The 23,559-nt window shown below is 41.3% G+C and overlaps 1 protein-coding gene across 1 annotated transcript in view; it reads right to left on the bottom strand.

The window, feature by feature from the left end:
• The window catches only part of SLC35F4 (solute carrier family 35, member F4), a 173,728-nt gene that overhangs the window by 4,937 nt on the left and 145,232 nt on the right, over positions 1-23,559 (bottom strand). The window contains exons 2-6 of the mRNA XM_014528595.1: positions 22,338-22,523; positions 17,210-17,507; positions 12,091-12,310; positions 2,718-2,843; positions 451-643 (exon numbers count right to left, since the gene is read on the bottom strand). Coding sequence (XP_014384081.1) covers positions 451-643; positions 2,718-2,843; positions 12,091-12,310; positions 17,210-17,313 — 643 coding nt within the window. The 5' untranslated portion in view covers positions 17,314-17,507; positions 22,338-22,523. The remainder of the gene's footprint in view (positions 1-450; positions 644-2,717; positions 2,844-12,090; positions 12,311-17,209; positions 17,508-22,337; positions 22,524-23,559) is intronic.

Genomic DNA, 23,559 nt, shown 5'->3' with positions numbered 1-23,559 from the left:
CTTCCTTCCTTTCTTCCTTCCTTCCTTCCTTCCTCCCCATTCTGCCTGCACCGGGTGCTCCAGACATTTTGAACCACTTTGAGTTCCTTGAATGAGAGTGGCCCCCTCTCCCTTGCCTGACACAGTGTGGCACACTTGGAGCACAGTAACATTATACAGTGCATCGTGAAGCATGACGAGGCTGCTTGAAGACCAGTGGTAGTCAGAGTGGCCTGGGCCTCCGGCTCACACTGTAACCCATAGGAGGCACACCAGTTGGAGAGCTCCGATCTCATCAAGCGATAGCCCGCAAAGAACCTTCTAAACATTCAATAACATGAACCAACCCTAGGCAAGTTTGGGAACTAGAGGACAGAGGTACCCAAGGGAATAATCTAATATGATAACTTAACCATCCAAGGGAAGGTCGCGTGACGTAGGGAATGGAAGGCAAAGCCTGGGGTCACTTACCCAGCCACATGCCTGCCATCCCACAGAGACAGCCCCAGGGCAGAGCCGCGAAGGAGGCCCAGTGCTCCACCTTGGTGAAGTACAGGATGACGGGCGTGAAGGAGATGAAGATTAAATTGAAGAAACCCAACGTGGAGACAAAGTGTGCCGCTTCGCCGAAGTTGGCACTTCCGAGAAACATCTTAAACATAACCTGGAATGGGAAGGAAACTCTTAAGCCACACTGTCCGAGGTTTGGCTGCATCAGAAAGGCAAGGTCTGCTCGTCTGCCCAGGGAACTAGCTGGCCCAGTGTTTATCCTCCATATCTTCTTACCTGCCATCTTCTTAGCTCCTTAATTCCTTATCTCAACAATGACATCTAAGGCGTTATTGAGATAAGGAATGAACATGCCTTATAGCCTTCAGACGAAGCAGCAAAAGCCATAAAACAATTCCTTGTGGGGTTGGAAACTGCTGGGATACTGCACACTGTGTTATGCACACGACCAGTGATGGGTACAGGATGAATAATAAACAAAAGCAGAGAAACCCTGAGAAATCTTCTCGATTGCGATGCCGTCAATTCTTCCCTTCCAGCCTGGGATTCATTTCACTCTTATTTTGACAGATACTGAAAATTATATTGGACAGAGAGAGCCTGTCATTATGTGCTGAGAGAAATAATAACGATGCCTTGGATTTACAAGTACTTTTCTCTCAGAGCTTAAAATATTTTCACAAACACTGTGTTTATTCTCCAGATTAACAATTCTTTTTTTTTCTTCTGGGTTCTAAGTCTGTGTACAGAGAAAGATGGGCAGGAGGCATGAGTGGTCAACCTAAAGTCACACATCCGGCTTGGGGGGGGGGGTGCGCGGGAGGGAGCCAGGACTCTAGTCCATATTTCTTGGCTTTTTAACCCCTCTGCTTCCTTTATTAACCCTCAGACAGTGGAGAACGGAGCAGATCTTTTCTAAGGTGCACATATAATTTTGTGCATGTCAGCCAATATTACCACTCCCTGAATGAAGCCATCTGAAACACAGTCAGGAGAATGCCAGATATTGCTTTTAATTTTAATCGAACTTTTTTCTTTTTTTTTTTTCATTCGAGAGACGAAGTCAAGAGACTTTGATCACGTACTAGTCTTTGGTCACATCAGACACCTCAGTGGAGTCTCAGTTGGGGGCAGGTTAGACACTAATGGCGATTGAGTGAACACTTGTCAAGTCTGTCACACAGAATCAGTGGGCCAAGAAATGTCAGTATGGAAATAGACTCAGTGTCCTCCGCGCTGCAGGGCTGGTGAATAATCAGAACAGGCATCCAGGAGAGTTGCAAAGGGCATTTTCTGCCTTTCAGAGAGAATTTTCTCACTGACACACCAAGAGAGATGAAAGTGCAATAGTCCTTTAGCTACATCCAGAAAGTTGGCTCTGAAATGTGGAGCTTCGGGGAATAACCTTTGAGGTCTGCTCTCTTAGTCCTCACTTCTGAAGTTAAGGGCAATGGCTCTGAACAGAAGTTTCACTGATGACAGGCAGCTCCAGGGGAGAAAGAATGGTGAGGACTTAGTGCAGACCCAGAGTATCCTTCAGAGAGGAAAAGAGACTTTTCATTTGGCTAATAACATGAGCTTCTGTGGCACAGAGCTGATATGTAGCAAAAGGTAACCTCTCAAATGACAGTCTGTTTATTATTTTTAACACCTCAATTGGAGTTAAAATAATGGCCACTGGTAGCAATTAAAGAAACATAAAGAGAAGAGAGGTCTTTCTCAGCCCCTACACACCTGGTTGATGATTTGGGAGGGCTGGGGCCATGGCGCAAGGGCTTTGGAGTTAACAGTCCAAGTTTTAACCTTGGCTCTATCATTTCCTGGTTGTATGACCTTGGGCAAGTTACTTAATGTTTCAAAGCCGTAGTTTCCTCATCTGTCATTCAAACAATATCAACACACCAAATGCAAAGAAATAAAATTTTTGATGACTCCATATTCCAGAGCAAGCAATTGAATAGTTCATGGAAGTTGCTAAATGCATCCTCCAACCCAGTTCCTTCTTTGAAATCGAGGAGAAGCAACTATTTCTCATAAGGGTGCATTAATACAGGTGAAATTTTTCTGGCAAGTGGCCAGCATTAGCAAGTACTCAGTAAGTGGTTTTTATCATGAAACCATCTTTATTTTTTCTAGTCAAGATTTTCTTTGTCCTTCCTTACTTTATTAAGTCTACAATTGACTTAATACAAATCACAATTGACTACCTAAGACAATGCACAACGTACCTTATATAATGCAGATGTGGAGGCTGAGCCCACTGCAAATGCCACTCCTATGATCGAGTCAGCATGGAAATTATCTGCATACGCCATCATGACAATGCCCGTAATTGCCATTATTGTGGCAACTATCTGTCGAATAGAATGCAAATAAATTAAAAAACAACTGATGACTCTATATCCCTGAGCAAGCAATTGAAGACTTCACGAAAGCTGCTAAATTGCTTTCTGAAACCCAATTACCTGTGTACATCTGTGTTCAATTGTAGAAGGGTCAGTATTAACAAGAAATCGGTATACTCATGAGACATCCAGGCAGAGAATATAAAAGCTGCTCACATTCAAACCAAGGACTAATAATTTTATTGTAATTTTTTAGTTCAACTTCCTAGAGATTTATACCCATATTGGTGAAATAAGGTCAATAGGAAATCGGTTCTATCTAATCTTTTCATCTATACTGTATTCTTTTTCTTCAAATATTTTAGCATACATTTTAATCAGCCCCTTGGATCAATGCATGTTTCTGAATAGCTCCACATAATGAGGATTTGATTAGGGAGATATATCGATGCAGCTAAGAGACAACATATAGGGCAAGGGGAAAACAGAAGTGAGTAATTTCATAATCTATATAATAAAGAGCTAATATGCTAATGGTTGTGACACCCTCACGTGTAACAACTGATCAGCAGGCATGGGTGGGTGGGGACTTGCAGCATTGGGGGCTTGCGTCACACCATCACAATCCATCACCAGGAGGCCTGGGGCCCAGCAAAGGCCTCCATGCGGCAAGGCCTGGGGGTCCCTTGGCTCCATGTGGCAAGGCCTGGGGGTCCCGCAGTTCCACGCAGCACAGAGGCGGGATCCCTGGCTCCGGCCTACCTCTTTGGGGCAATCCATCGAAGAGCCCCAGATGGGTGGGTGGGGCCTACCTCTTTGGGGTGATGGATCACAGGGCTCCTGCACTGTGACAGGGCACAGGCCAGGCTGGGGGACTTCCCCCCCTCCCCGAGTGCACAAATTTCGTGCACCGGGCCACTAGTAGTTTATAAGGAGCAAGCTTGCACTGTCACTTGAAATATCAAATGGAGGCCGGTTCTTCCTTTTGTTTTCATGTAAATTAAACCACAGAATGATAATTTTACTTAATTATTCTAGAGCAGTGATGGTGAACCTATGACACGCGTGTCAGAGGTGACACGCGAACTCATTTTTTTTGGTTGATTTTTCTTTGTTAAATGGCATTTAAATATATAAAATAAATATCAAAAATATAAATCTTTGTTTTACTATGGTTGCAAATATAAAAAAATTTCTATATGTGACACGGCACCAGAGTTAAGTTAGGGTTTTTCAAAATGCTGACACGCCGAGCTCAAAAGGTTCGCCATCACTGTTCTAGAGTGTTAATTGCATAAAGTGAAATGTTCATAGTTTGATTGCAGTTATAATGGTTTACTATAAATTGATATGATGCTCGGTATATTTAAAACAGGAGTCCACCCCTTTGTGAAATGCTGGTTTGCACTTGTTTCTTTAATTATCTTGAACTTGAGCAATTCAGGCATTTTAAGGGTAGTCTCACCAACTTTAAAACTAAGATGCAACTTTGTCAGAAATTTAAGCGTATGTGACGATTAATTTTGTCAAGCTTCAGTTTTGAGTATTATCAAGTAAATCAATTTCTCTGTAGATAGCTTTTTCACATGTGATTAATGTTTGGTTTTTTTTTGCCCTTTTGAACATTATTAGTGAATTCTCTATTACAACAAAATGTAGATCTTTAACATATAACTGCAGACTTGTTCAAGGCCAGCACAATGTATGTTAATGGTGACACATATAATTTAGATGCTGCTGAAGCAATTCTTTTGTTAATGACCACCAAGAGCAAGTGCACAGTGGGCTTCAGAGCCAGCTCCATACTAAAGCGTCCTTTATGAAAAACAGCAGGAGAATTTGAGAACAGACGCGACGTGTCAGCAGTGAAAAACTGTCTTCATAAAGTGTTATCCGGGAGGCTGCTTGATGGGAGGTGTTTCTCTTGCTGAGTGAATATCATATTCTCTGAAGCTTCCAGGCATGTGTTCTAGTTAGACTATGCCTCAAACTATGGGGAATAGAATTTAATACACACACCATGAGGTGTCAAGGAAATTTTCTAAACAAGGAGCCATAGACTCATAAGTAAACATGAGGAGGGGGGTATCTAGACCTGGAAATTCTGTGAGGGCTATCATTTTCTTCGTTTTGTGGATTTACAGTTCAGCCAGGGATTTGAGAGGTTTCTTTGGGAAGTCTGATTTCAGAGAATGAAAAGGCTCTTTCGACGCTGGCATCTTCTGATTTGTTTTGTGTTTAAATGATGGCCACGGGTTAAAGTGTTCAGGTGCACACATAGATCTCCCCGTAAGACTGAACTTGTAAGATAATAAATTTGAATTGATATTTGCGGGGGGTTTTTTGTTTTGTTTTGTTTTTGGCCAAGCATTCGTTGTATTTCTTGGTCAAATAAACAAAACAGGGTTAAAAGAACACAATGTTAATCCCAATGAACTTTAACATCACATGCTGTTTCATATTTAAAATTACTAAAAGTATTCTATCATATATAATTCTGGGTTTAGGGAATTATGAAAACAACCAGCCCAAACAAACAAACAAAAAGCACAAAACAAAATCACTGTCTAGAAAGGGATGAAAATAATACTGTTATCCCCAGGATCTGGGCCTGGTTGGAAACTATTCTTTTTCTGAGTCATCCATTAGTAAAAATTTATATGCATAATATTACTATTATAAATTTTTTCTCAAGGTAGAAATTAGATATGGACAAAGATTACATAATTTTTAGCAATTCAAAGTTAGAACCATGGTGAGCCTCTTTGAAACCTCCATTACATTTTATATTCAAGTGCTTGTGAAGATATTAGGCTGGGCCACTTAAATTGACATATCAATTACAGCGGTGTCTCTTTCAATTGCCTTCATGGAGAGAAGCATTTTTCACTTCAGGGGGTCAGACAACACTGTTAGTTAAGTTCTAAAAAGTGAAAATTTGAATATTTGAGATGTTAGAAAAATTCTTCTCTCTGGTATGAACAGCCATTTATAGATTAATCATTTATAGGTTATATGTATAGGTTTCCTGGGGAGAAAGCTAAGTTAAATTATTTTCCACATTTTAATTTAAATGCCACAACTATCCGATAGAATAAGTTCTCTATGGCCACGTTTTAAAAATTTTCCTATCTACACAGTTGGAACTAAGGGAAGGGATCTCGGCTAATCTAGAAAATGCAGGAGAATATTGGGTGGAAGTTGCTTTTGGAGCGTCGTTCAGATGGTCCCAGAGTGACACTGCTTGGCTCCATGGGTTCAACTCTTCAAACTTCCAGAGAACAAATAACACAAGCACAGATCTGTGTCACATGCATTTTCAGAATTGATCAGTCAGTAAGGAAGGATTAATAGTTTGTTCTCAACAGAAAAACTCAGACGACTCTTCTTGGGCTCAGGACACTGGAAACGTGCCTGCAGGAAGCCAGTGCCTTAAATATTGTGTCAACAGTGCTCATATGTGCACAACCACACGGTGCAACACAGAAATGCATCCAAGCACTTGAGTGTGCACATGAAGGACTCTTGTGCTAAACTCGCACCCACCTTGGCTCCACAGACACTCGGCTCTCACAGCCTATTCTAGTTCCAGCCCATCACCAACCAGAGGGGTCTAACTAAGATGGAAATCCCACCACTACCATGACCTGAATCTGTCTGGCGTGAGAAGGTTAGTAACCAGTGACCATAAAACTGACAATGCCTCATTCTTAACTTTCTGACCCTCTCGGTCCTCTCACATCATGCTGAGCCCATTATCCCAGCAGGCCACATGAGCAACATCACCTCCGGAGATGGTTACCTTCCTTTGCAGGTTCAACCCCTTCTGAGAGCCTCTGCATCAACTCGCAGGGCCAATTGGAGGGACCATGAGGCTGTTGGAGCCTGTTCCTGAAACCCAAGATGGCCAGAAGGCTAACATTTGGTGATTTCACTGTGCTGTAGACCACCCGTGACCCTGCATGAAAGCTAGCTTCTTCCACCTCTTAAAGAATTCATTTGTACAGACAAAGGCTAGAGAAGCATCTGGCTTTTGGCTGTTTTTGTTTTCTTGTATGGTCTTTCCCCCCCTCTTTTGGCTCAGGCCCTCAAAAATCGCAAGGGTCTGGCCCTTTTCTGAATCTTCATGAGGATTTCCAGCCTCATTACATTCACTGGGTTACCCCTTGATAAATGGTTTCCGGAATTATTATTTCCATAACAATATCAGCCCTTCTAAGGTTCAGGGTACTAAGATGAACCTTTAATTGCTTCTATTTCTATTTGTAACCCCAACATCTTTCCTTAATTTACCTTGTGGTCAACTGTTCCTGAAGCTGGGTGGAGCATGGGGGAGGCCCAAGCTGACAGCAGCCTCTAAAGTGAAAGGCCTCAAAGCTGCCCTGCCAGCAGGGCTGTACTCAAGTTCAAGACTAAAGGTCAGCAGCCAAAGGGGAGATACACATCAATGGCTTGGCCAGTGAGACCTGCTCCAATGATCATCCTATTTTCTCTGATTATATTTAGATAGAGTATTTTCAAGAAACCATGTCTATATGAAATCATAAAACATATTTACATGTTACATTTAGGTTCCATGAAAAGAACCATCTGTTTTACTCAGATCCAATGAAATTGGTCAGGATTTGAAGTGAGAAAAATGAAAGAGGTGGGCAGTCCACTGTGTGTGTGACAGGTGGAAGGTGGATCCCTAGAATTGGTCAGGCCCAAGGGGTGCAGAACCTACAACCAAGATTCCCACCCGCTACTCTCTGCCACACATGCACATCTATTTTTATGTGAATGAAATCCATCTGAAAATGATCTCAATGAGACCAAGATGGAAAGAAGGAAAAGAAATGCCAGAAGGAAAGACTAAAGAGTGTGTGTGTGTGTGGGGGGGGGGTTTGGGGGGGCGTATAGAGTGGATCTATTGACTACACCTTGATGAAGGGGTTATGGATTCCTTCTGGACATAAATCAGAGCCCCCACACTTCCTGTATTCATAAATAATTTTTCCCCCAAGAGGGGGTTGAAAAGGATGAGTCTTACTGTCCATCCTCAACTGCCTCCTTGAGGAACCATCAAGGCTCTGGACAGAGGATTCTGCACTAACCTGAATGAACAGCGACTGCATAAATGTCAACCAAAGACAAGATGGAAACGAAAGGTTATCTTGAATCATATCTAAATGCATGATATTGGCACAAATAAGCAACAGCTCAGCTCCAGTGTCCTGATTTAGAGCGCTCTGGGGCCCAGTTTTAATTCAGAGAAGTGCAGTTTAAGCAATGAGAGATTCACTCTAACTGACATACTCCAGTTGGTTCTTGGCGCATGTAGGAAAGGCTCCAAAGGAGCCACAGTTTGGGAAGTTAACTGTATAGGGACCCAATTATAGCTAGAAAATATGTGGGTGCCAAGCTAAAGGGACATGCATTCATCTCCTAAATCTGCTAAAAAAAAGAAACCTGGGGTCTGCTGAACCATTTACCACCCATCAATTTTCTTCATATGTTCAAGGAAATTTTAAAAAAGAAAAGAAAAAATCAATTAATAATATGAAAAATAAGGGAAGGGCAAGATCTGAAAGAAAATATTTTAACTTTCTAGTGTGACATTTACTTTTCATTGGAGGGAAATAGATACCAGCGACAGAGAAGAAAAACCAAACCAGTGGCTTGTTTTCTTTAAGGAAAACCCTTTTTTATTAAGGTGGTTTCTCTGCCTCTCATGGATTGAAGAATGCTAGCTACCCAAGGAAAGATCTCGGAAATGGGAAAACACCCATTTTCACCAAAGCTCAAGAACTGGATTCTCACCAACACCTTTGCAATTAGAAATGATCTTTTAAAGAACTAGATAAATTCCCATGGGATGATCATATATCAGCTGTAAGCAACTATTTATGAGTTTCCTAACACATCAGAGTTTACCAGAAAATTGGTTGAAATGATTTCATAACAGAAAACTAAATGTATAACAGATTACCTTTCCATCTATAAGTCAATCAATAGTCCAAAGAAACAAACTAGTAAATTATTTATAATACAAAATTAGTTTCTATGTGAGCATTGATAATTCTGGCCAACCGTTACTCCAGGTAAAGCCATCTTTACTGATATTATAACTTAAGGCATCCTTCATTCTGTTCACGGTGTTATTTGACATAAAAAACAGGCCATATATTTCATCTTAAATGTAATCATTCTTGGGGTCAAGCAAATGGAATTATAATCCAAAAATGATTTGTTCCTAAACTACTGAAGCCTCAAGAATCAGTTAGAAATATTAATTTTAATCTGATGAGCCTTTAACTACTTAGAAAAAGAGAAGTCCAAGTGAGGTGGCACTTACAGGCTGTGCTTAGATTATTTATGGACGGGGCCAATAAAAGCTGTGTTTACGCTGTCAGTATTCTGTTTGCCCTCCTTTAATTTCTCAAATGACCTAATTATGCATGTTCTCAATATGTCTTAGGGGGAAAAGAATTGCTGAGATTGTCAAAAGGCAAAATGCTGAATGCGTTCTGGTGCTTCTCCTATTCCCTGGCCTGATTCTGGGCATCATTAAAATTACACCTTGACAATCTTCTGAAACATGGCTTACACCCTTCCCAATGCTTCACAGTGAGAAGAGAAGCATTTCCTGTCACTTAACAAGAAAAGTATCTGACTTCTACCAGCGTGCCTGACACTAATGCTTACCATTTTGCCATCTATGATGTCTTACTTTGTGTATATATTTATAACAATTACTTATGGACTCCTCAACATTTTTTCTATCAGGTCTTATTACTTACAGATGCTGTTTAGTTTCCTGAGGCTACTGTAACAAATTACCACAAATTTGGTGACTAAAACCAACAGAAATGTATTCTTTGTCAGTTCTGGAGGTCAGAAGTTTAAATCCAGCAGAGCTATGCTCCCAGGGGTACCTCTAGGAGAGAATACATTCCTTGCCTCTTCCAGGTTCTGGTGGCTGCCCCAGTTTCCCTGGGCTTGTGGCCACATCACTCCAAAATCTGTCTCTGTGGTCACATTGTCTCTCCCTCTTCTGTGTGTCTCTTCCGTGTGTGTCTCTTATAAGGATACTTGTTGGACTTAGGGGCCACTCAGATCATCCAGGATAATCTCCTCTTTGCAAGATCCTTAATTATGTCTGCAAAGACCATTTTCCCAAATCAGGTCATATTCACAGGTTCTTGGGATTAGGACATGGAGCCCTTATTGGGCACCACCATTCAACCCACGACAGATACCAATTTTAAAATGGCAATCGTTTGTAGCCTCTAGACCAATGAGAACCACTGCAGGCAGATTTACCAAATCTGTGATTTAAATGTTACACAGCTGAGATTTCTTTTTTTTCTTAAAAGACCTCAAGTAAACATTGACCCTCCTGATGCATTGAACTTGCATCAGGAAGTTCCATAGTTAGATGCATTCATTCACTCTAATGCAAATGGTTTTCTCACTGGTAAATCTAATAGTCAATGTATTGACTTCCTATTGGTATTCAGATGCTACTCTATTTCGCCCTCTTCTGACAAATTCTCATGGTTCATCCATGATGGAAGTAGAAAAGAGAAAGATTTAATAAACATGAGCTCATTTACTATATCTTCAAATATCTTTTGAGCCCCAGTTCCATAGTTAGATGCATTCATTCACTCTAATGCAATTGGTTTTCTCACTGGTCAATCTAATAGTCAATGTATTGACTTCCTTTTGGTATTCAGATGCTACTCTATTTCCCCCTCTTCTGACAAATTCTCTGGTTCATCCATGATGGAAGTAGAAAAGAGAAACATTTAATAAACATGAGTTCATTTACTATATCTTCAAATATCTTTTGAGCCCTTACTTTGTCCCCTGCACAGGGCATGTGACCTGTGCAGATGCATAGAGCCCATGATTAGAAGAGCCCCATTCCTGGTTTAATGGTCTGCTTGGTTTAATGGTTTAATCTTGAAATTATTCATACTTTTTAACAGGGGACCCTGCATTTTCTTCCGCCCTGGGCCCCACAAACCACGTAGCTCCTCCTGAATGGAACAGTGAGCAATATAGGGAAGGTCCCTGCTCTCGAGGACTTGTCAGGGTACCTGATGGTGAACAGCCAGCACCAGTGCTCCACGTATAAAACATGAAGCTTCCCTTTGGTGTCACATCTAAGATTAGCTGGTGGAATGTGTGGGTATATTCTAATGGCATCATGGGCTGATTCAGTTTCTCATCTTGTCTTCTGCCATAGCTTCCTACTTCTTGTTCATGTCAATCTTTAGTTCTGAATTTCTGAGCAGCATCTCCAATGATACAACCAGAATTTTCTAATTGGCTATTTTAAAAAAGCTTTCAGGGTTATGGCGATCATAAGCTTTCTAATATAGACAGTAACGTCAGTATTCCAGGGCCCTGGAATCATTGCAACAAGAATAACATTTTGATTACAATCATGGACATCTCTTTCAGAGAACAATAATTAAGTGATGTTTATCTTCTGGGAAAAGGCTATTCATTTACACGTCTTTCTAAAGAATTATTTCCTCAATATTTCCATCATGGTGGCATGCTAGATTATATAAATGAGATCTGACTCCTTAAATTTGCATGTCTTTCAATCAATCTAGTATAGACTAAGCATACAAAAACAGTTTTATAAAATCCATGTTACTTTTGAAAGGAATAAACTCGGAATTGAAGTGGTTGGTTGAAGTTTAATGCAGTTCAGTTAATCTGTACCAAGAAGTACAAGTCGTTGCTTTTAGTTCCATTTCTAGACTAGTCACACGGATATATGGCCTAGCACTGTGCCATCACCAGTGACTTTAACTACTGTTTGTTTATCTTGTCTACTTACACTGATATTAATTAACTCCATCTCTGGGGGAGAGAAACATGAGGGAGTTATCCCAACATATGCTGATTGAAAAAAAAACACACCAAATCATAATCTTTACTGTGGCTAATTTGCTCAGACCTTCTTTCCTAAGGACAGAAGGAGTTGATCATACCCTTAATTCTTTAAAAAAAGAGAACCTATTTTCCATGTTTTAGTGCCTCCTGTTGAAATCAGCTGACTGCCCAATGGAAATCTCTTTATCCTTTCATGATGTTGCAACTGCCTGGGCATCCTAACCCATCTTCAAATCCCGTTTTGTACTCGGAACTAATAGGAAAGTTTTACAGAAACTCCATGAAACAAAGCAGCTCTCCTGATGCCAGGATTTATGACCAAGGGCAGCCTCGCGCATTGAATCAAATGTGCCATTACCCTCACTCCCATGAACCTGTCTTTCAGCACGATCCACGACAGCAAGAAGACAAAGGCTTTGTTACAACAGAACAGAGCGGAGACATCCGTGGCTGTCAGCTTCTTTAAAGCCAGTAAGTACAGGTAGTTCGTCAAAGTCCACAGAATAGAAAAGGGAGCAGTCCTTTTAAGAAAGAGCTTCAACGTCAGACCATCTTCCCCAAAAATCCGACTGCATTCTCTAGGAAAGAAAAAGAGGTGAATAGTCAGGTACTATTTGTGACATCTTGTGTTGACATCCATTTCCAGGCAAGAGCACAGAACATTCAGGACTCATTGGTCATCTGTGGAACATACTGAACCCAGTCCTGCCACCTACAGGCCACAAGGGTTCCACGCAAAAGAGCCTGCATCTCCCAGGCACAGAGCTAGGCCTCTCCTATCTAGATATGCGCTTGAGACTACTGGGCAGCCATTCTGCTGTTGCCCAACAATCTCAGGGAAGCCCAGAGAAATAGAGAAATGTGTGGTTTCTGGGATTATTAGCTATTGAAAAAGAGAAGATTCTTTCCCAAGGGGAGAAGGTGGCAGGACCCTGATGGCTGCTACTGCGTGAACAGGCTGCAACTCTCAGCCTCAATATCCTGCAAAGACACACAAGGCTTGGGATTCTACTATTTCTAAGACACTATGCTTCTTTCTAATATATCTGCCCAACTGGCTAATTTCTTTTTTTTCTTCAGCATTTTAAACCAGAAAAAGAAAAACACAAAGAAAATTTTTCTTCAGCATTTTAAACCAGAAAAAGAAAAACACGAAGAAAATAAAAACAAACTCAACAAGATATAACTTTGCTATATACAAACATTTGGCTATTTTGGAGGAATCATTTGGATTCATTGTACAAAAACAGTCACTTTGGTTAAAACTTTGATTTGTTTGATTTCTGACTAAATTGATTATTTAGCCCAAGGGGCAATTTTAATCAAAGTGTTCAAGCCAGTGATACAGACAGGCAGTATTGGAAGTGATAGAATAACCGCTTATTTGACTATACACTGAAAACAGGCCTGCCACTGGGAGATTTCGGCTTTATTTTTTCTCTCACTCAGTTGTTCATGAACATTCCGACATCTGTTGGTCAACTATCATTTGCCAAGAATTGTACCTTCAGAGTAATTTAAATGTCTTGTTCAAAGCAACAGGTTACTAACGTTTGCACATTTATAATGAAATATATTTACATGGTTCCAGAAGGTACTAGTACTAGTTTTTCTCCTAGTATTTTCTGAAGAGAAATTGTGCCTCAAAGTATTGCAAACCAAAGTAATCCTTAGCCATGCTAGTCTCATGAATGAAGCAGGAGGACCTCATGGTGGGGGAAGTGACAAAGTGGCAAGTCTCTAAGAAGCAGAAGGTACTAGTACTAGTTTTTCTTCTAGTATTTTCTGAAGAGAAATAATTGTGCCTCAAAGTATTGCAAACCAAAGTAATCCTTAGCCATGCTAGTCTCATGAATGAAGCAGGAGGACCTCATGGTGGGGGAAGTGACCACATGGCGAGGCTCTAAGCACAGCGGTGTGGCCTTCAACATAAATCTCATAGAAAATATTGCTGAGAACGCTGGGAATTGCAAACTAGAGATCCCAGGAAGGTTAAAAATGCAATTTGCACACATAGAAACTGTGTAGTTTCATGCGGGAGACCACCAAAGAGAAGAATTTTCATAAAACGAAAACACGATTCTCCAAAGGTAAACTTTACCTTGAAAGACACAAAACTTTAGTGAAGGGACTAAGTAACCCAAAGGCAAAGCCTTTGTAAAGGAAACACAAATGACATGTGCTCACACACACAGGAAAATAGATGGCCACTCTCAAACCCTACAACCGCGGAGACACTAGAATTAGAGCCACACGTAGAACAAGCAGCCGTTCCCTCAGAACATCCTGGGCACACGGTTTGTATTCTGTATTTTCAAGGGATCTGTTCCCAGAGAATCTGCCAGGGAGAGCTCGAGTTGAGAGTTGTAGGTTAATCCTAACATTTACAACTGGGCACACGGTTTGTATTCTGTATTTTCAAGGGATCTGCTCCCAGAGAGTCTGCCAGGGAGAGCTAGAGTTGAGAGTTGTAGGTTAGTCCTAACATTTACAACTACTAAATGCCTTCAATATACACATTTATGGAGAACCACAACAAACCCATTTCTGATTAAAGAATGTCTTTTCTTATCACTGGCCCTAGCCAGTGATGGTTCCTCCTTCCCAGAGCCCACCACCAGGCTAGGTTGACGTGAGCACACACACACAGAGCCCCCCCAAGCAAAGCACTGCTGTGGGAGGGCCCCCACCCTTGCCTGAAGAGACCGTTCTTTTCACCTGGCTCACCCTGTCCCCCAGCTATTGACTACCTAATCTTTCCACTCTTTTTCCCTTTCTCTCTTGCTGCCAACCTTCTCTTCATTTGTCACTGCTGTTGCAGGAATAAAAAATGCTCTCCAGTCAAACACCAGTTCACCCGTGTAGAACCTTCTGCTATTTAAGCATTAAGGTGCTAAGAAATGCAAAGGCTCAAAAAAGAATCTATTTCTACAGAGAAGCAAATAAAGTGCATCTCTCCTCGGGATGATGGGATCAGAATTTCTAGACAAGCGGCATTGAGAGGGGGAGAAACTTGGACTGAAGCTTAGAACTTGGGGGCACTGATAATTTAATCACAGCCGTCATCCTTACCACACTTGCTAGTTACTGACCCTTTTCTGATGTCATTTCATCAGTGCCTGACATAGACAAATAGATCTTTCCCTCTAGAGACGTTCTTCCTGAAGAAAACACTCGTGTTCAAACTATAGTATATTGTGTTTTCTTTTTCTTCTTAAATTTCAAATTCACCTGAGGCGACTGAATTCTCTTGATAGTATATAAATGGGATGATGGAAATATCAAAAACGACTTCCAAATGGACAGCTGTTACCATCGAGATTTGATCCTTGATTAAAATGTCTTTCCATGTTAGTGATAAGAAAAAAAACTGGGAATGCTTTCATGCTATTCAAGAGAAAAGAAGAAACTAGTGAGAGGGTCTGGTGCCATGGGACAAATTCTGTTCCTGGTCTTACACACTAATTTCATTTTCCCCTTCTTCTGCCCAGTTATCTTCTTGGCCGATGGTGTTGATGGGTCTACAGGGGAAACGAGATCAAGGATCTCAGAGTTTTCTGCTAGCATTTGCTTCTCATCTGGAGGTAGGCCCTGGGGAATATTCCCTTCAAAGACGATTTCCCGGCTGGACAACAGAAGCTCCTTGGTTCAGTTTTAGAAAGGGTCAGCTTCACTCTCTAAACTCAGAGTTGGTCCGACATGAGAGATGTGGTGAAGATGAAGCTTATTGCCAAAACACCTCTGTCAGCAGCGGCCTCTTGGAAATGGGTTATGTTAAATGAAACCCACTTGACTTGCTCTGAGGTCTTCTGAGGTCCTACTTCACCTCCTACACTTTTGCTGTTTGTATCAGCATGTGTGTCTAAACCACAGGAGCGTTCCAGTAGCCACGCCCGCCATGGGTGCACACAAGTATTTTCAAATAAGGACAATTTTTGTCTGATAATCATGCTCTCTATGATCATTTATTAAATAGTATTATTAAAAAGTACCTTGTGCCCCAAGATCATATCTATTTTGATGGGTATCAAATACAAAATATCTTTAGCAATCACAAATAGATATAAAGCTTTTATCTTTCCTCTGAACCAGAACATATTTATTTTTAAATTGTTCTTTTTCATTTATTATAATTGAATTTTCATGGACACACATGGGAAACGAGCTCACAGTGTGACTTTAACATTCTCAGGCAACTCCAAGCTGGTGATAGAAAATAGAAGTTGAAGATATACCCTTTCTAGTTTGTGAAGATTTTAAGAATAGCCTTATAATCACCAATTATAATAGTCATTCCTTCTTTTCTTTAGGGATTGGGGCAAGAAGGAAAGGTTCTTTTGGCTCCTTCAGGGCAAACTGATGGTCATTTGGCCGAGGAGCAACAAGCTGGTGTAGAGAACTGTCCCTTTCCCACTGCCATCCACGGGGGGTCTGACTGCTGCTTCCCTTGGTGCTCAGAGTGACTGTCCTGGATGTTATTCCTTAGGTCTGGGTTTTTCCTTTCCGAGAAGCTGTCCCTTAACAGAGGAATTTTGACCCAAAAGCTGCTTTTGCCTTGCTTGAGTGCTGTGCAGGGCTGGACGACAGGGGCCCTGCCAGCTTCCTGAGCTCCAAGGTGTGGCTGTAGAAGCCAGGGTGAGCACAGAGAAACTGCTAGAACCATGGCACTATCAAGTTCATGGCTTGCAAACCAACAGACATGTGCTCCTAGCCAGCAAAGAACGGCATCTTTCAAAGTATTCCAAGGCCAAACTTCCCTTTGCAGGGAATCAGGTCATTTCATTGGCTTAGGCGCCACAGTGTCCAGAACATTGAGCAAATGTTTTTGTAACAATTCTATTATTAATATAGCTTTTTGTTCTGGGCTGGAGACACTGGGTGTTCTTTTAAAACATGACTTTCAACGATAAATAGGTCTGGATAGAAATCTGGGTTCCTCTATTCATAAGTGTGTGACCTTGGACAAGTCATTTAACCTTTCTGTAAAAGGTGGATGTTATCACCAATGATGATTAAATAAGGCAAGATATGCAAAGCACCAGTACAGTGCCTAGCATGTTGTAGACACACAATGGTTTTTTGTTTTTGTTTGTTTGTTTGTTTGGTTTGGTTTGGTTTGGTTTTTTTTAGGGGAGGAATTATCCTGTTTCCTAGTGCTCCTTACCGACCTTAGATCCTGTATCTCCATACTCCCCATGATTAAATAAGGCAAGATATGCAAAGCACCAGTACAATGCTGAGCATGTTGTAGACACACAATGGTTTTTTGTTTTTGCTTGTTTGTTTGTTTGGTTGGTTTGGCTTGGTTATTTTTAGGGGAGGAATTATCCTGTTTCCTAGTGTTCATTACCGACCTTAGATCCTATATCTCTATACTCCCTAAGTCAACTCAGCTCATATTCCAAAGAGATGAAAACATACATATTTGCATGAATATATTTTAGAACACCTCCTATTGGCCATTTAACAAAACCTACCTGAATTTTTTCATTGGCGATTGCTTTACTTGAGCAGTGGCTAGATGACCAGAATAATAGACTGGGAAAAACATAATGTTCCAGTTTGTTGAGAACCAAGTCATGAAAAATGGGCAGTAGAAGTTCTTATAAGTAATTTTTACAATCTGTGTGGTTCCAACCCAAGACGATGACACTGACAAGATGATCAAGAGTCCCCAGACAGCCTTCAGAACCACGGATGAGCAGGACAGGCAGCGAGCCTTGATTCTGTTTTCTTGGCTGCTATTCTCAGGATTCGTCTGTGTTCCATCATCCCCTGAAAACAGGAAAGGAATACAAATGTGTGGGAATGGAGTTATGAAACAGCAATCAAAGAGGCAGGCAGCAGAATCACCAGTGGTTCATCATTTGAAGAGACTTATAACTCTGGCTCATGCTCTCTCCAGAATCTCTGTCTGTAAGGTACAGTATGTATTTGGTCTTCCATCCAGGCCATGGCAATGTTCATGAATGTGGTAGATGCTGTGCTATTTCCCAGGGCACTCTACCCACTTCCTTGTAAAAGCATTACACATTTCAGCCCCAAAGACTTTGGTCTTGGCACTTCCTTGTAAAAGCATTACACATTTCAGCCCCAAAGCAGGTCACATGACCTGCTTTGTCTAATCAAACATGGGCAGTGTAACACCTCCCAGAAGAGCTTTTTAAGAGGCATCACAAGGTCCCACCAGCTCTTTTGCGAGTCCTCTCTGTCTCCAGAATGGCAAGTACCGAAGAGTTGCTGCTCTTTTGTTCTATGTGGCAGAACAAGCAGAACCCACCCAAAGCAGCCTTGTATCTGCTGATGAGAAAAGTGAATGAGAAATAAGTATTCATGGTTATATTCCACTGAATTTTTTTAAACAAACTGCAGCAAAGATTACTATTAAATTGGAAAACAATGTGCCCCAAAAATAGAGGAAGTCCTGACTACACAAAATCATTCCCCACCTCAGGACAAATTACTATTTAATGTAGTCCTGGGAGCACAGTGAGTTCTATTTTGTTGAACAGTGTTTTTTTTGTGTGTGTTTTTTTTACATTTACTAAAAATATTTAGTAGCTTTTTTTTCACACTAAAATAGTCAAAGCACCTGAAAGTGACAATCCTAAAGGCCTTCTGCCATGATAGGGGAAACAAGTTCAACAATAAGTGTATGTACCTGTCAGGAAGTTAAGTGAGAGAAAAGGTCCCCCTGAGTCCCAGTGCTGAGATCTCAGGTGGTAGAATCCTGGGGGAAGGGAGGCAGAATTATCTGCAAGATTCTCTTGTGTCTGCAGGTACCTCCCTGAAGCACAATGTTTATCCTGGTAAAGAGTGTGGTGCAGTCCACAGATTGCAGGTAGATGGGTTTCTCGCTTTACATCTCTAGAACCTGCTGGCTCTCCTGCTGAATTCATTCCTATGGCTTAATAAGCCAGGTGTGAATGCCCCACTGTGATAAAGCTTTCCACCCAGCTAAGGCCTTCTGATATAATTATTTGGAGAACAGGGGACAATGTTTATCCTGGTAAAGAGTGTGGTGCAGTCCACAGATTGCAGGTAGATGGGTTTCTCGCTTTACATCTCTAGAACCTGCTGGCTCTCCTGCTGAATTCATTCCTATGGCTTAATAAGCCAGGTGTGAATGCCCCACTGTGATAAAGCTTTCCACCCAGCTAAGGCCTTCTGATATAATCATTTGGAGAGCAGGGGTTCACAAGTATGGAAAGTGAATTCTTCATTGGGGATTATAAACCAAGTAGGGATGAACACAGTTACTACATCCCAGCTAAGGCCTTCTGATATAATCATTTGGAGAGCAGGGGTTCACAAGTATGGAAAGTGAATTCTTCATTGGGGATTATAAACCAAGTAAGGATGAACACAGGAGTTACTACACGACTTCCAAGTCCTACAAACAGTACTGAGTTTCTTGCATCTAGGTCTCCAGAGGATGAAAACCAAATCCTGTGGAGGCTATCAGAAGCTAGTTAGCTAGCTGGGTCCCAGGGGTTCAAAGATGAAAGACTTGAGTTCATGGCCTGGTGGAAAGCCAGAAAGCACATCTCAGACAGTGTGATAAGGGCCAACTTTGGCAGATACAAGGCCATACAGAGGCAGTGGACAAGCACTTATTACGGGGTGGTGTGGGAGATGATCAGGAGAAACTTTCATGATGCAATGACATTAAGCTGAGTCTGGAAGTATGAGTTAGCCAGCTCCCTTGACTGTGGACAGTGAATAGCTTCTCTTGAAAACAGTTGTGCAAATTCCCTCTATGATCATGTGGCTTATGCAGAAAGTGGAGGGGAAAAACTTAGAATTAATAAGAGGGCAGAATAAGAGACTCTTATGTTGGGAGGCTGGGAAGGGAACACAAACCTACCCAATTAAGTAGGTATCATCATTCCCATTTTATAGATAAAAAACCTGAGACTTGGCTGAAGATTATCCATGGCTAACTCCAAGTCAGTATGACCTCAGGATCCAACCTTTTTATTCTGAATACTCATTCTGTCTGGGATTCAGGCTTGAGCACTCTGTTCAAGCACTGGAAGTTTCAGAAATGGGTGGGAGGAATGACAATCTTGCATGAGGTTTAAGAGAAGTGACACTTAAGGGATCGCATTTCAGGTCACATTTTTCTCAGGGACTATCTCATAAAGAAGAAATGATTCTACAGAGATTTTAAGGATCCCTTTGAGCTGACATCTGCCTTCATAAAGATTGCTCTGCACTACCATCATACCACGGACAGGACTTCTGATGACATCAATAGTCACCTAAATCCTCCCACAGTGTTGGCCCGTTCTTCTGCTAACTACATTTAGTTGTTGCTAATTCTTTAGTTTTACCCTCTATAGGTACTATAGGAAGATTGAGTCTCCAGAATTCATTTATTTTTCTATTTTAAACATGATTTTTACATAATTCTGCTTAGATTTATAGTTTTGCATATATCCTTGAGATTGATTTACCAGGAACTCCATCCATTTTTATGAACTTTGATTGGAGCCATATACATTGATGGTAGAGGCCATTGGAATTTGGAAACACACATGTAAGTCCCAGCCTTGCCATTGTATGGCCCTGCATGTATGTTTCATTCCAGTCTTGGTTTCTTTATCTGTCAAACAGCGATAATATCTATATTATGGGATTCATTTCATGTAACATTCATGAAAGCCTGGTGAGCTGCTCTTCAAATTATTCTTTTCTCTTTTTTCTTTGGTGCCCTGCAATATCCCAAATGCCTTCTGAACATTACAGAAAGAGTAAATTATGTCCCATATGATTTTTAATGGTAGAGTGTTTGAAATTTATAATGTGGATATGATAGACAGGGCAAGTCTTTATTAACCAGCATAGTTAATTAACTGGAACATTCTGTTCTGCAGATGACTGGAATAATAAGAATATTACTGCAACGTATTAAAGCCAATTAAAAGTTTCTGAAGATTTAAGATGCCGTTTTTTTCACTTTTTAAAAAAAATTTGAGTCTTGGAGTTCATATCATTTAAAAATATTGTCATTTTCTGAAAAATATCTTTGCTTATATAAAGAAACCTCTTCTCAAATTAGTAGGACCCTAGAAGGGGTTTTCAGGCCTCCTCTATACCTTGGTTTATCTCACCCTAACTGTGTTCCCTGAGTTGTCATTTCTCTTTATTTTTAAAGCCAGTTTTCTCAAAGTTCTGGAGTTTTTTTGTTTTGTTTTGTTTTTACTACCCAATTATTTTTCTGTTTTTGCTATTGTTACTGTTTTTAAGTCTGCAGGACATTTTAATATGTTTCTGGCCAAGCTGAGGGAACAAATGGAGGAGAAATTGAAAAATGCCAGTGGAAGAGATGGAGAGGTGACCCTGGATACAGGAAAAGGAGTTAACAGCAGAATGGTAGAAACATATAAGTCAAAGGTGGTCCCACATTGACAGTAGTAGGCAACAAGAGAACAGATGTTTTGAGGCAGAGAGTAAAGTATCTGATTGCACTCAATTCTTTTGCTCTTTTGGGGAAGGTAGGGTGTGGTCATATGATGAGAAGAAGTGAGTATGGACTCGGGGATTGAGAACATTCTCTGGGGACGACATAAAGATGACCAACATAAAAAAACCAATACTGGGCAGTAGCCTAGCAGAGTTGGCTATGTTAAAAATGATAAATTTGTTAGGAAACTCGTGGATATAGTTATATATTTATCTAGCAATTCAATTTGTGCACCGGGCCTCTAGTAGTTATATATTTATCTAGCAATTCAGGTAGCCCAGGAGTTGGTAAGTGGTCATGCAGATGAGAGGAAAGGCTAAAGGTCTTGACTGATCAGCAAATGCTGATTAGGGAGGCAAGTGACAAGTGTCCTGAAGGAAGTGTAAAATTGGGGAAACTACAGGTGCTCCAAGGACTGGCAAGAGCAGAGTTTGATTTTACTGGTGTTTCTATTCTTTTCAGACTGGGCACACTGTGCTGTTAGTAACCCCAGGGCTGCGATAAAAGATGCTGGCTTTTGACACCTTGAAGATGAGAAAAACCAGTTACCTTATAAACACCATTAGATGTCATTGTTGAACCATGTTAAACTCTTCAACAATAGGTTTTGATATTCAGTTTCTCTGCTACATTGTGCACACTAAGAGGTTGTACAAATCATACTCCTTGACTTACGATGGGGTTACATCCCAATAAACCCATCATAATTTGAAAATATCGTAAGTCTAAAATGCATTTAATACTACACTGTAGGGTGTAGCTTGTTTACCCTCATGATTGCATGGCTGACTGGAAGCTGTGGTTACTGCTGCTGTCCAACATCAGGAAAGAGTATCGTACCACACATCACTAGCCCAGAAAAGATCAAGATTCAAAATTCAAAAGTGCAGTTTCTACTGAATGCACATTGCTTTCACATGATCTTAAAGTCAAAAAATCCTAAGCCAAACCATCCTAAGTTGTGGACTGACCCTATCTATACATTTCCCTCTTCCGTCTCCTCTTGCTTGATAAACCTTCCCCTGACCACTCCTAAACGTCCAGGTAACGTCTCTGTTCTGTGACAATGGTGAGATCTTTGACGGCTGGTTAGAAGGTTCCTTGGATGTACTGTTATTAAGAGGTCAGCCTCATACCTGATTTGTTCTGCCTCTCGACTCTGTGTCCACAAACTCCAGAGGATCCTCTGCTCTGAAGTTCAAGAATCGGAGCAGAAGAATCTTCGGTGACAGACAGAGGGGACAGCTGTCTACTGATGCCGCTGTGCGAACTGGGGCAGTTGGCTCCTGGTTTACATCGAGGGACTGATGATCTGGAGGTACCTGGGAAGAAAGGGTTCACACCAGTTTCAGAACCTCCTGGAGGAAAAAAATTGGAAACAGACTTAAAATGCCTTGGCAGTGAAATACATGGCAGCCACAATCACAGCCCATATGGAACACTCATTGAGCTCGTTTCTAATTTTATAAAAGGGGCTCCTAAAAAGAAAATGCTACATTGATGAGGGTCTTTTGAGATAAATCCAGTAACTAGAAATGAACATTAGAATATGGTGTTTGGGTTGAGACATCTGTTCTGAATCGGAACTGTTAACACTATCTAATCGTTTGCCTCAAGGAAAGGGAAGTGTTATGTTATGCTGCTGACTTCCTCCTCTCCTTCCCAAGGCTGCCTGTTCCATTCCTAACTGGTAAAGCTGCCAACAGTGTCTCCTATCAAATCCACGATGCACTTTCAGTCAGATTAATCACTAACATCCAATTTCGTTGTGTCTCCTCAGTCACCTCTGGCCTCTGTCCACTGTTACAGACAAAACTCAGCCTTCAGCATCCTCCACAGGCTAAGCCCCTTCCAATCCTGATTAATCTCCCACGAATCCCCAACTCAGGTCGGCTCCATGTGCCTGCATCCATGTAGTCACACAGGGCTCTGTGCTCAAAAGGAGCCCCCCCCTACCCCCACCATCACCACACATATCCAAGGGTGGGTGACATACAGTTGCCACTTGGAAATTCTTAATACTTTTATCTCTAAAACTGTCTTTTGTAAGTGACTTCTGATGGGATAATGGAGCATACGCAGGGGCTCGGAGCCTCAGTTCATGCATGCTCCTGTTGTCTCCCTACCTCCTGGGGTGGGTTCACCTTTGGCCCTGCCTGGCAATCTCACAGAACCCTGAGAGCTGGAATGCAGAGTGCTGGGGTTCCAGGGTGGGGCTGCCAGTATCTGTGGGGGCCTGCACTCACCCAGAAAATATCCGGTGTCCAAGGGAGCAGATATTAAATAGCAAAAAATGCCAGGGTATGGAGAGAGAGATAGACACACACACACACACACACACACACACACACACACACA

Source organism: Myotis brandtii, unplaced genomic scaffold (genome assembly GCF_000412655.1).
Source record: "Myotis brandtii unplaced genomic scaffold, ASM41265v1 scaffold640, whole genome shotgun sequence".
NCBI classification, from domain to species: domain Eukaryota; kingdom Metazoa; phylum Chordata; class Mammalia; order Chiroptera; family Vespertilionidae; genus Myotis; species Myotis brandtii.
The sequence above is the reverse complement of the archived record's forward strand: the minus strand, read 5'-3'. Positions and strand labels throughout refer to the sequence as shown.